General features: G+C 36.2%; 1 protein-coding gene across 12 annotated transcripts in view; it reads left to right on the forward strand.

The window, feature by feature from the left end:
• The window catches only part of ARMC2 (armadillo repeat containing 2), a 73892-nt gene that overhangs the window by 35845 nt on the left and 24760 nt on the right, over positions 1–13287 (forward strand). For all 12 annotated transcript variants that reach the window (XR_012834491.1, XR_012834490.1, XR_012834492.1 and 9 more), the window contains 4 exons: positions 1080–1182; positions 4949–5169; positions 10526–10671; positions 12879–12978. Coding sequence is in view for 5 of the 12 variants with exons in the window: in XM_075747847.1 (XP_075603962.1) it covers positions 1080–1182; positions 4949–5169; positions 10526–10671; positions 12879–12978 (570 nt within the window). In the remaining 7 variants the exon portion in view is untranslated. The remainder of the gene's footprint in view (positions 1–1079; positions 1183–4948; positions 5170–10525; positions 10672–12878; positions 12979–13287) is intronic.

Here is a 13287-nt window from a genome sequence, read left to right on the forward strand (position 1 = left end):
TAGGGGAGAAAGGAGGGACACAAAATAGGATAGCTGGTGTATGGTGGCAGGAATGTTGCTTAGGCATGGGAAAGAGACGGTGTCCTGAGCTGCAATACACCTGGAGGGATTTAACAAAACAATAATTTTTAAAATTACACATGGAAATGAAGCTTAGTTTTTAAATAATATCTTGACATTATTTAACACCTTTATCTGAAAATACCAAAACAATTTTTTTTGAAAGTGACTAAATGTAATTATCTCTTTCTCTGGTATTTCCAGTTAAAACTTGTAATTAAGTTGATGCTTTTGAACCTATTGGTTCAAATTCTGCTAAGTATGTATGGACAGTCACTGGTGAAAGGATACCAGCTAGCATTGTGTTGTAGACATTTTAGTAATTTGTGCGTGTGTGTTGGGGGGGTTCTCTTAAAGTAGCATGTGGTTTTTTTTAATCAGAAGATATAATTGTATATTCAGATACTATGTAGATGTTAAGTGGTGCTTATAAAAAAAAAAAAAAAAGTTCTGTTATAGACTTTTCTGCGGGATCTTTTACAAATCCACCAACAAGAGAAGAAATTGTCCTTGAGATGCAGAGGAAAGGAAGAGACTTGTCATTGTATTTTTAACACTTCACCTTCGTGGTTTTTCAATGACCATCATGGGATTTTGTTTTCTGATATTTGAGAATAACTTTCATTATGACATGTCCTGTTGTACTGGAGTTCTTTGTGGGATGGCCATAGATGCCAAACTAGTGAATCCTGTGCAGAATTTCTTTGTAAGAGTGAATTAGAGGAAAAAAACCCCATGCAAGTTATTGATATACTACCTGCAGAAAATACATGAAAAGTTTATATATCATCTGTTATTTTAAAGTCAGCACAGTTACAGCTTAAACTAGCTTTGTTTCAAAGTCCTTTAATTCTGCAAACTTTTCAGTTTGGCTCAATGTGCAGTCAGAGTTTCAGCTGTAATTTAATAGTTCTGTGAGAATACAAGTTTGCCATGGTGTCTGAACTTGTAAAATGTTCTGTTCCATATTTTTATGTAGGTTTTAGTTGTGATTTTTATGTCTTTTATTTTTGTTGCAGATGAAAGTGGATGAAAAAAATCTTCTCAGTGTTTGCAAGCTTGCCTTTAAAATTTGCAGGAATAAAAAAAATGATTACATCATTCAAAATGATAGATTATTGGGTATGTATTCTGCTCTTGTATACAAGTTAGATGTTGAAATTTAGTAGTTAGGCCGTTCATCTTTCAAGAAACATTCTCAGAATTAACTTAGTCATGCACTGAAAATTGCCTACTTGGTCAAACTAATGGTCCGTCTAGTCCAGTATCCCATGCGTAATCATGGCAATTGGGGGTGCTGATTAGGGAGAGCATGGAAGCCTACGTGTTTTCTGTGATCCATTTTCCCCCAGCATCCAGAATTGTTACATTCTGTTAGGGACATTAGATGGTGCATCCCTGCCTAATCCTTTTTAGTCTCTCTTTATACATCTTTTGTTCATTAATTTGCCTAATTCCTTTTTCAACTTTCTGATTCTGCCTGCCTCTACAATGTCATAGAGCAGCAACAAGATCCAGAAGTTCTCTGTCTGCTGTTTTAAACCTATCTACTTTTCATCATGCCCCTGATTGTAGTTTTGCAGGATTTTTAAGAGTTTCTACAGTCAGCTTACACTCCACCTTGATGATTTTTTTAAACAGAGGTCATATCATATATCTTTGCCTTCTCCTCTTCAGACTGAAGCATCTCAGCCCTTCAGCTCTCTCTTTGAAAGAATATTTTGTCATTCTCTCAGTTGTTTTAGTACCCCTTCTCTATACCTTCTCCATCTCCAGTAGATCCTTCTTGAGATGTACAGAACAAAACTCTCTATAGAAGTTAAGATGTGTCTGCACCAAATTTTATAGAAGTGAAATAATGCTGTCTCTGGTGTTGGCCATCATCAGGAAGGATATTGAGAACAATCATTGGCTTTTTTTAGTTGCTACTGCACATTGAGCCAATGGTTTCAGAGAATTGTCAGCAATGGCTCTAAGATCGCTTCCGTGATTGTAACTGTATTTGTGTCATCCACTTGCATCTTGCAAATACGAGAAATATGAAGAAAATGACAGTGTATGAATGATACTCAGTATTGATTGATGGTCATTCCTTTCATTAAAACTTCGTTATGTTTTATTAACATGTGCCTTGACCTTGCAAGCATATATTCATGTGCATAAGTTAAAGCATATGTGTATATCTGCTTAAATAGATGAGAGTATTCATGGTCATAAAGTTTAGTATATGAGTGTTGTCAGAAATAAAACCCAGATATGCCTCTCCAGTAGTAAGATCAACAGGAAAGGACTCAGATTAAAAAGAACAGCTCAGATTGCTCAACTGAGTATGGATACCGAAAACTACAGTTTTGTAGCGATTAGCATCGTACAAAAACCTGGACAAGTTGAGTGGTTATGTCTGTGTAAGCATTGGTTTTTTTCATCTCATTTCCAACTTCACCCACTGTTCTTTCCCTTGCTCTTCTTTCCCTGTATTTTAAAAGTAGTGAAGGAAAGAATGGTTTTGGTAGCATTTTGTTTGTTTGTTTATTCACTGTTTATAGAATCATAGAATGGTTTGGGTTGGAAGGGACCTCAAAGATCATCTAGTTCCAACCCCCCTGCTATGGGCAGGGACACCCTCCACTAGACCACGTTGCCCAAAGCCCCATCCAGCCTGGCCTTGAACACTGCCAGGGAGGGGGCATCCACAACCTCTCTGGGCAATCTGTTCCAGTGCCTCACCGCTCTAACAGTAAAGAATTTCTTTCTAACATCTAATCTAAGTCGACCCTCCTTCAGCTTGAACCCATTACCCCTTGTCCTGTCACTACCCTCCCTGATAAACAGTCCCTCACCATCTTTCCTGTAGGCCCCCTTCAGATACTGGTAAGCCACAATTAGATCTCCCCGGAGCCTTCTCTTCTCCAGGCTGAACAATCCCAACTCTCTCAGCCTGTCCTCGTAGGAGAGGTGCTCCATCCCTCCGATCAGCTTCGTGGCCCTCCTCTGGACTCTGTCCAACAGTTTGATGTCTCTCTTGTACTGGGGCCCCCAGAGCTGGACGCAGTACTCCAGGTGGGGTCTCAGAAGAGCGGAGTAGAGGGGCAGGATCACCTCCCTCGACCTGCTGGTGACACTTCTTTTGATGCAGCCCAGGACATGGTTGGCTTTCTGGGTTGCAAGCGCACACTGCCGAGCTTCTCATCGATCAATACCCCCAAGTCCTTCTCCTCGGGGCTGCTTTCAATCCATTCCTTACCCAGCCTATAGTTGTGCTTGGGATAGCGCCGACCCACGTGCAGGACCTTGCACTTAGCCTTGTTGAACTTCATGCAGTTCACACGGGCCCACCTCTCCAGCCTGTCAGGGTCCCTCTGGATGGCATCCCTTCCTTCCAGTGTGTCGACCACACCACAGCTTGGTGTTGTCGGCAGACTTGCTGAGAGTGCACTCAATCCCACGGTCTGTGTCGCTGACAAAGATGTTGAACAGTGCTGGTCCCAGTACCGACCCCTGAGGAACACCACTCGTCAGTGTTCTCCACTTGGACATTGAGCCGTTGACCACAACTCTTTGAGTGCGACCATCCAGCCAATTCCTTATCTACCGAGTGGTCCATCCGTCAAATCCATGTCTCTCCAATTTAGAGACAAGGATGTCGTGCGGGACAGTGTCAAATGCTTTGCACAAGTCCAGGTAGATGACATCAGTTGCCCTTCCCTTGTCCATCAATGCTGTAACCCTATCATAGAAGGCCATGGTTTATGGTTTAGACCCACTTTATCCAGGCCGAAGACATGAACCTGGGATATCATCACCCAGATTCTTGTTGCAGTCACTGGGTTATAGATTCGATTTCTCTTTCTTCCTCTGCCCCTGTGATCTATTGATGTGCAGTGGAGCAGCTCCAGTAGAAGAAATAAATTAACTGTTCATCCCAAAATAGACAACTACTGTTCAAGACCCTGTTTGATTTGAGCAGAGCAGGGACCTGAAACTGATTTCTCACATTGCCACAACCCAAATGATTTAGCTGACTGCTAGGCAGTTGGTGAGGACGAGAGTTTGAGCAAGAGCCTGGAGTGTGGGCACTTCATCCATATACACCCATATACTTGGAGAGAGTTTCAACTTGAGTTGAAACGTAAAAAACTTTAGAAATCTCTTAAGTTTAATGAGATGGGAAAGTGTTTGTATTTAACTGAATGGAATACAGGAAGCAGAAGTAAATATCAGTTTCAATTAGTTACTAGAGATTCAAAAGTATAAAATTGATAGGATTGCTTTTTTATTTAAGATATTCCCACCAAATTCAGAATGTCTCAATTTAACTGTGAAAGGTATGTTTGATTTGTGCTAACAACTGTTAATTTTAACATTTCGCATATCTGACAGTTGTAGCATAAAGCAAAACTTTTACAGTAATTTTACCTACATAAAAAGTAAATCTAAAAAGGCTACAAACAGACTTCAAATGTGAGATTTGAGTTAGGCACCTGTGCTTTTTAGTGGTCCATTTGAGATGCTTTAAGACATTTGATTTTTAAGGAAGTAGTGGGAATAAACCTCTTTAGAATGTCACAAGTTTAGTACACAAAATTCCAGGCACACACAATCACTTTTGCAAATCTTGACTGAGGATTTCAATGATTAATGCTATGTGTTTACAACTGGTGCTGGTTCTTGAAGACTGGGAGAACAAAAGTCACACCCATTCTCTTTTCATCAATAATTGTTTCTTGGTTTCAATCCAAATACCCAATTTTTCTAGCCCACTTATTATAAATGCATTATAAAGAGCACAGTCTGTTTTTTTTCCCCAATTGTTAATCTCTTCAATGACTGGACTGTATCAAATATAAATGTTAATATTACACTTTCTGAATAATGATTTTCCTTTTAGATTGTTTGCTGGAGGTCCTGAGAACGGAAGATCTACAAAAAAACAACGAAGCTCTCTTGTATTGCATGGGAGCTGTAAAATTCATGTCTGGAAATGCAGTACTCCTTAATGAAATGGTCATCAAAGGAGCTGTTGAAATGTTGCTGCAGTTAATGAAGCGGATTAATAATATAAAAGAAAATGACACATATTTCTCCAAATTGGGCCACCTAGTAGTCCAGGTTAGCATTTACTTTTATTTCTAAAAGTACACACTTCAAGGGCAAATTAAAAAATTAGTTAGAGGAGATAAGCTAACCCCCTGTGCCACTGACAGAGTTGTACCTATATTTGAATAGACTTTGTTTTTAAGAAGCTTGCATCAAGTTGTTCAGGACCTAGATTTAATTATTCTAGATCTTTTTGTGTAGTCAATTTTAAAGGCTTTAGAAATTCTGAAGTTAATAGAAATATTTTTAGGTACCTAATAAAACCAATTTCTTATTATTACTTTATGGTGCTGACAATGTTCTGGATATTATAGTAAACAGATAAAAATGTATTCCCTGTCTAAATTCTTTAAAATAATAAATACAAACTGGTTCTGCAATACTCCAGGATATTACAAAAAGCTTGTTATTGCAAGAATAATGCATTTTTGAAAATGCATAGGAAAATATAGCTATGTTTTTTTGACAAAGTGTTTTGAAGAACTACAATTTAAGGAAAAGGTAGTTGTAAAAGCCAACACTTTTTGAAGCTTTTTTGAAAGGCAGCAGGCTCAAGACTGTCTGTTCACATAGGAGGCACCTCAGTGACTGATGGCTATGAAAACTAATAATTTTCCCTAAAACTGTTTAAACCTTAGTGTTTTAGAAAAAAAGGTAATGTAGCTAAATCTTAAGTTATGCATAATTTGTGAGTTTTCTGTATTTGTCAAGGATTTGCCAGGTAGATTGCTGGCATTTGTCTTGGAAATTATTGATGTAATGATTAGTAAATGGTGTAATTGTAAGCTTTTGGGGACTTCATAGGCAAATGAATTGGACAATTTTCTGAGGTAGTGTTTACACTAAATTTCTCTACTAATTATGCCAGATTTCTTTAATTCTTTACTAATTTACAAACAAGGGATTTTATACTGCTTGAAATTATATGAGAAAACAGCTTACATCATCACATTACTATTACTGATTTTCGTCTGTTTATTTTAGTGGAGCTATGAGGTATGTCTCTCCAGAATAGTGCATACAGTCTTAATACAAACATAAACAGATTGGAGGATGCTACGAAGCACTGAATTAAATTATGTGGCTTAATACTTACATTTGGCTAAGGAAGTCCCAAAGTGGCAAATTGCTAAAGATTGGGAAAATATATGATGAAATTGGAAATTTTGTGCTTATTGTGTTCCTCTTTTCTTTCCTATCTGGTCCTGTCATCATTAAGGTCCTATATGAATCATAAAATTCTCTTTTATACATTTCTGTCTTTAGAATTGGGGATATTAACTTTCTTTCAGCACTGTGGATTCTCCGAACAATTCTAAAATAAACTGTACCACTTTGTTGATATCATACCTTATATTCTATACAGAAATTAGGATTTCCAAGCCTTCTTTTTCAAGAGAAGGTGTACAAACTTCAGGTTTGCACATAATCAAGATTTTAATGACCGTATTTTTCTTGAAAGCTACTAGTTAGACTTTGTAAGTCCCAATACTACTGCAGTGCTGCCTTAGGCTATATCAGTTTAGTTAGAAACCCACTTTTGAAATGTATTGAGGAGGAATTGGGGGTCAGGAATAGATTTTGTTCTCAGTGTAATTTGCAAGGTGATAGTGACTTAAAACACCTAAGCTATAAGTAAGCTTAGATGAAGGAGTATGATGTCTCACATACGGAAGCTGTACAGTTATTTCAGTGAGTGGAAATTCAGGTGGTAGTTTTATGTAGGCATTTTAAAGCCTAAATTAGAGATATGTATCCTGTATCTCTTTTCATGTCTATATAGTTTAAAAATATTTATCCTTCTGAGAGCAAGAAGGGAATGGTTAAAAGCAAAGCATGTTACTGACTGATGTTTGCTGGCTGCTGCTGGCATTAATCATATAATACATGTAATAGGAATCGTGTTGAGTAGAAAGGGATGGAAATTTGTGTTAAATTGGTATAAAAATAAGTTTTTGCCAGTTGGGGCATTTAAAAATAACAAATGATGTCCAAGTCATAAAACTAAGAATCAGATTATTTTCAGCTGTTTGACTAGCTGTCTGAACTTCCCTACAACTTTGCAGAAATGTTTCTTCTTCCGTTATTTCTATGTGGATAAATTTAGGGTTTTTTAATCAAGGGTTTAATTGCTAATGTGTGAAAGGAAAATATTACATTTTACAGGTGGGGTTTTTTTTTCATTATTATCTCTGCTGTTTTCAGTATGATTGGAAGTGTAGCAAAACTATTTCGTACAATTTAAATAGACTGGCTGTTTCTAAGAAAGCCTTGAGTATTTTGTGGAAAAGTCAATACTGACGACTGTCTCTTATTCAGGTTGCTGTTTCACTTGTTTGTATTCTCTTCTGTAGTAGTACTGATACTTCATTTTTCTTCCTGTTGTGAGAAAAGTAGTGATGGAATTCCTGTGCAACTTTCTCATATCAGTTTCTTCAATAAATCTACAATAATGTGCACCATTTCTTCCATGTGAGTTAATTGTTCAGTCATCACAGACGGATGTAGGAATAGTTCTGTTTTCAGGGATATAGTATCAAAGAAAGTTTCTTTAGTAATTCATGTCTTCAGAATGAAGTTTTTGTGGCATACTTTAAATTGTAGCAAAAGATTAAATATCCAGTGACATACAGATATAATGAATAAATACAAGTTTTGAGAAATAGAGAACAAATGATATTGGCGAAGAAAAACACCTTAAATAGTTACAAAGGTCTCTGAGAGAGGCTCTGCCATTTCTTAATCATGATACCTGAAGTATCTCAGTTAACTCGGAATAACTCTTCATTCTTTAACCATATAATTGCACAATCACCAGATGGCATGTTATGCATAATCTTGCCAGGTCCTTTTTGTGAGAATAAAGTCCCTCTCTGATTTCTTCAGTGTTATACAACGGATTATATGCAGAAGTCCCACAATACAAGAATAAAAATGTTTGTAATTATTTTTTCTTAATAGAGGACAAGAAATCAAGATCATCTTTGACTCATTTTATGTTGCTTCACCTAATAGTCTGATCATAGTTATACAAACTATGGTAATGCTTATTCAAAAGCCAAGGCTTTTGAAGTGTCACTGTCAAGACTTAACAAGTACTCCGTGTTCCTTAATTGAAAAGCACTTCAATGTCTTCTCCTTTAAAAATAGCATTTGTTTGCTGTTAAATTTTCTGTTTGGGTGAATTTGATCTTTCACATGGCAACATAAGGATTAGGGCTGGTGGGGATTGCTAGAGCCAATTGTAATGCGTTTCTCCCTGAATCATGGTGTCTGCTTAAAGCAGTCGGATATCTCTTTATCTGCTGTCTGGCTAGCTTTGATTACTTTTTAATTTGTAGTCTTCACTTCTGTACTACCTGTTCTTTTATGGATATATACTTCTATGAACTTCTGAATTTAATTGTGTCGAACGTTTAAGTGTATACATTATTTTGCATTGCTTTTCCTTTCCAATCTGTCTTTATGTGAGGATGCCTCTTGATAGAATTCACTGCTGGAGGATTTTGAACCATCTGTCTCAGGCAGTGAACGATTTTACTCTCTTTTTGGAGACCCCTGCACCATTATCTACTGATAAAGTTTGGTGCTTTTTTCATCATCTAATATGTAAGTCTCTTTGCTACACTGAAAGGCCTGGTCTGGGTTTGAACAACACTTTTGATATGTCATTTATCCTTCATTTTCTTTATTGTGAAGTTTAACTAGGGCTCAACAGATAATTATCCTAGGCTGAGTGTGAACATCTTGTATGTAAGTGCTGAATGGAGTCTTCTGTGTCAATTCCATTTGGCAGGAGTTTTTCCACCAAAACTTTTGCACAGCAAAGTATTTTATCAGAATATTTTTATTTTAAAGTATTTCTCCAGTATTGTGTTGATTTTTTAAGCATCATGATTTGTGAAAGAATGCATATCTGAAAATGTATTTTTTGCAGTTGTTTAGTTAAAATAACAAAAAGCTCCAGCTGTCTTCTTAAAATATGAGGTAAAAGCAAATGGCTTGTATAGGTTCAGTTTCTGTTTATTCTGAATTGAGTATACATTTCATATTTAGTGCTGAATTTAAATCCATTCATGTATCACATTCACATTTCTGCCTGTACCTTGCTTCTCCATTTTGACACATTGTTCCTTCTTCTGTCGTTCCATTACAGAATATCTTGCATTGTATTTTCAGTCTTTGTTCCTGTGGTAACTGAAGATGTGTACATTTTTGTCAAATTTGTTGAAGTAGGACAGCAAATTTGAAAGTTGCTGGAGAATGGACAGAGTAGTGCATAGAATCCTATCAGCAAGAGCTCTTCAAGCGCAACAACTTAATCTGCTCTTTGTCAGATTTTTCCTTTAAAATTAGCAATTATGTATCACTGGACAAACAGTCCAGTTTAGTGATAAAGTACTTAATTTCTAGTGGTTTTTTGTGCTTACAAACAATTTGAACAGATACTCTTTGTGCTTTATCAAACTACGTTTAAAACCAAATTGAAGTTACATACCTTACTCTTAGAATAAGAAAAGTTTGAAGAATTCCCATATTCACATTAAATGACTTCACTTTAATTTCATAGTAAGTTCTTATTTAGATCAACAGTGAACTTACATGTCATTGCCTGTCTGACCTTGGCATTTGAATACCATTATCTTGGAAGAGAACCAGAGCATTTGAAAATATGCAATAGCTGATTCATTTTGCATATCTACAAGTGATACATATTTTATGCTTAAAACGCCTTGAAAGAGAACAGTATCTTCTGAAAATATTTTGGTTTCTCCAAAATAACCTCGAGGACTTAAGCTTTTCATTTTTATACTGTTCAAGTAGTGGATTTCTCTTGATTTTGAACCTTTTTTAAAGGTTCAAAAACTTTTAAACTTTTTAATCAAAATAAATTTTATTGTCTTTTAAAATCAAGTCATCTTAGTTTGCAGCTTATAGTTATTATCAATATATACATCAGTATGAATTTTTAAGACTTAAATGTAAATTTGCAAAATCAGACATTATGCAAAAAATCACTCCATCCACAGCATTTTGCCGAATTTCCAATTGGAATATGATTGTATACATGCATACAAGATTTTAAAACATATGAAATATTCATATTTCCCCTCAAAGGAGGAGGTTACATGCAGGCAAAGACCAGCTTTAATCTTTCCTTTTCAAACAATTATTTCAATAAGCACAATTTTGTTACTTACACATTTCCTGTTGTTATCAGTAGATGCATACCTGCAGAATGTTAACAAGGCATTCAGACTGCCTTAGAGGTTATAAATGAGATCCAAGCTTTATTAAATTTTCCAAACAGTGTGGATTCTGTTGTAAATGGCTGTGATTAATAAATCTGTAAATATTCTACATGCAGCTGACAGCTACTTTGCGAAACTTGGCTGACTTACCTCCGGCAAGACGCCAACTCATTTGCGGTGGTGCAGTCTCTGAGCTCTGTGTGGCGCTAGAGCAGCGTATGAATGATAAGGATGTCTGCACCTATATTGTCAGGATATTCAGGTATGTATAGAACACAGTGCTATTTCTGCAGGCAGTCAAGTCGGGGTCACTGCTTCAAGTGACGTCAAAGAGAGCAGGATCAAGCACTAAAATTGGAAGATTTACATTGAGCTGTTTTTTTTAAAAGCTCTATGTAGTTTTTAACTATTTTGTATGACAATTGTGTCTTTATTAATGCTGATAGAATTGTGTAATGTAGCCATAGAAACTTGGATTCATTGTCCCTGTGAAAAATGTTTTCTTGTATTGTGTCATTCTTTAATCCCACAGATTCTGACTGAGATTTTTTTAAGTGCCATTTTTTATATTTTAAAGCTGATAAATTATTAAGTATTAATTCTATTTTAGGCCATGTTTTAAAAAAATGAGAGAATTACACAAACATATGGTCTGTCAAAGACTATGTATTGTGAAATAAAATACAGAAAAGAGAAAATGTGATCAGTGTTCATTGTTCTGAGCTGTCACAGAGCGTGTGAGGAAGATTAATCTGTGGGATCAGAGCTTGAGTGCAGATGAAAGCGCTGAAAGAATCTTAGTTTTAGGAGCAGCTCAGTGGCTGCTTCCCAAGATGTGTTTTTGGAGGGAGATCAGTATGAGTGAATCACCCAAAAGATCCTTTTGTAGTCTAAATAGTTCCTCGGTCAAAAATCTTCCAGTTACCAAGCACCAGTTTGCAATAAATGGATTTGCAAACAATTAAAGGAGTTTGAAGAAGTTGTGAAATTAACTGTTGGAAATTTCAGGAGGAGCTGGGTTATAAGCACAATTTATGAATGCCATTCTAGATGAAGTATTTGCCATTGCAGCTTTGTTATGGTATTGAGTCGTGTTGCCTGTAGCTCAATGTTCATTGAGAAGTCATTCTGCTGTGGACTTCTCTTCCTGTTCAGGCCCTCCAAATTATCCATCACATTCTCCTTGCTAGAAGAATGAAGAGCAGCTACATAAGGAACTGTTGTTCCTTCCTCTCCACAGCTGAAAACAGGCAAATCTAGTCCTTTGCTGTTTGTGCTACCTGTAAAGCATGTGAATTGCTTCCCCAGTTCCATGCCACCTGGTCCACATCTGTCTCTCTAATTTTGTTCTTGAAAATGAGTTGAGTTCTAGCAATGATTACAGCACTTTGAGCATATTTACTTCTTCTAAGGAGACGGCATTTCTTTTACTTGGAAAATGCAGTGAAAAGTGGGGTAATGGGTTTGTAATTAAATGTAATTGATACTTACACTGTAATTCTGACAAAAACATTTACTTGATCTAGAATTCAATATGGAAGAAAAGTAATTTGTCTTATTTAAAGTTTTCTACTGCTTCAATTTTTTTTTCTTAAGTTTAGTGGACTGCATGCTCTGAAGATACAAATTACCCATAAAATGAATTTAATTAGTTTCCTGGAAATTGCAGTCATGAGGAAAAAAAAATACTATGCAGTTCAGAGCACAGATTTGAATTTTGTTTTGTCTTCTACAATGATTATTCTTTTCTCTCAGTCAGTAGCTTGAGGCAGCTTCTTTGTAGAGAATATGTTCAATCTATTCAGATTATTCATTCTCTAAGTCTGTAAGTCTTGCTGTAATTGGTTGTAATTGAACATCAACACAGATATTTTCTGGTTTTGACTACATAGGAAGAGGTTATCCTGCTTCGTTCTGTCATTGCAGTATTTCTAGTATGACCAAAGCATGCCCAATTCAGCATTTTTGTAATGGTCAAGGTGAGCAGTGTAGGACCGGAACAGCTGTTAGGGAATATGCAGAGATAAAATTGTGACTGCAAGAAGGTATGTTCTCTGTATTAGCTGGTGAGACACATGTTCTGTTAGTGCTGTTGCTGGGCTCTACTAGATGTGCATTAGGAAGGGACCCTTTATTTCCTTTCCTGACTTCCCATGGCATCTTGAAGTTACAATTCTCCCATTTAATGCTAAGAAGTGCTAGTGTTAGCGTACTGTGCCCATATGGCAGGCAGGTTGGGAAGCTCCTTATGTTCGCTGCTTCCTGTAATTCACTGTGGCAAGGATAGCTAGACTTCTGTTGTGCTCTTATGTAACTGCATATGCCTCTACTAGAAGTCACAGTATTGGCATTCATTGCATTTGTTGGAAAACATGGCTCTGAGAGTGAAAATCGGAGTGATTTTTTAAAAAATCTATTGTGGAAAAAAGTACTTTCATTCATTTATATTTTATTTTTGTACTTTTGTAGCAAACTTTCCTCCTACGATGACTTCTGTGCAGCTTTAGCAGACTGTTCCAGATGTTACATCTTATTTTTAGCCCTACTAAACAAACACCAGAAGCAGCAGGTCAGTTTTTTCATCTCTTGATTTTTTATGTATTAATCCTCTGATGTGTCTGTGTATTATTGTGTATAAGCTTGTTTTCAGTGACCTACTTTTATGCCAAATAAAAATTTTAAATGGTTGACAGCATTTCTAAGTAGTAAATAATTGAAATGAAATAATTTCGATTAAAAATTCAAAGCAATAGAGAGGACAGATAGTCGATTAATTTGTCTATCCTTTGTATGTGAGGAAATAGTCCTGTGAGTACTTAATTGTTTCTCTTGGTTTTAAAAAATACTTTTTAAAGCAAATAGTTTATTTGAATATTGA

The sequence above is a fragment of the Balearica regulorum genome, chromosome 3, assembly GCF_011004875.1.
Source record: "Balearica regulorum gibbericeps isolate bBalReg1 chromosome 3, bBalReg1.pri, whole genome shotgun sequence".
NCBI lineage: Eukaryota > Metazoa > Chordata > Aves > Gruiformes > Gruidae > Balearica > Balearica regulorum.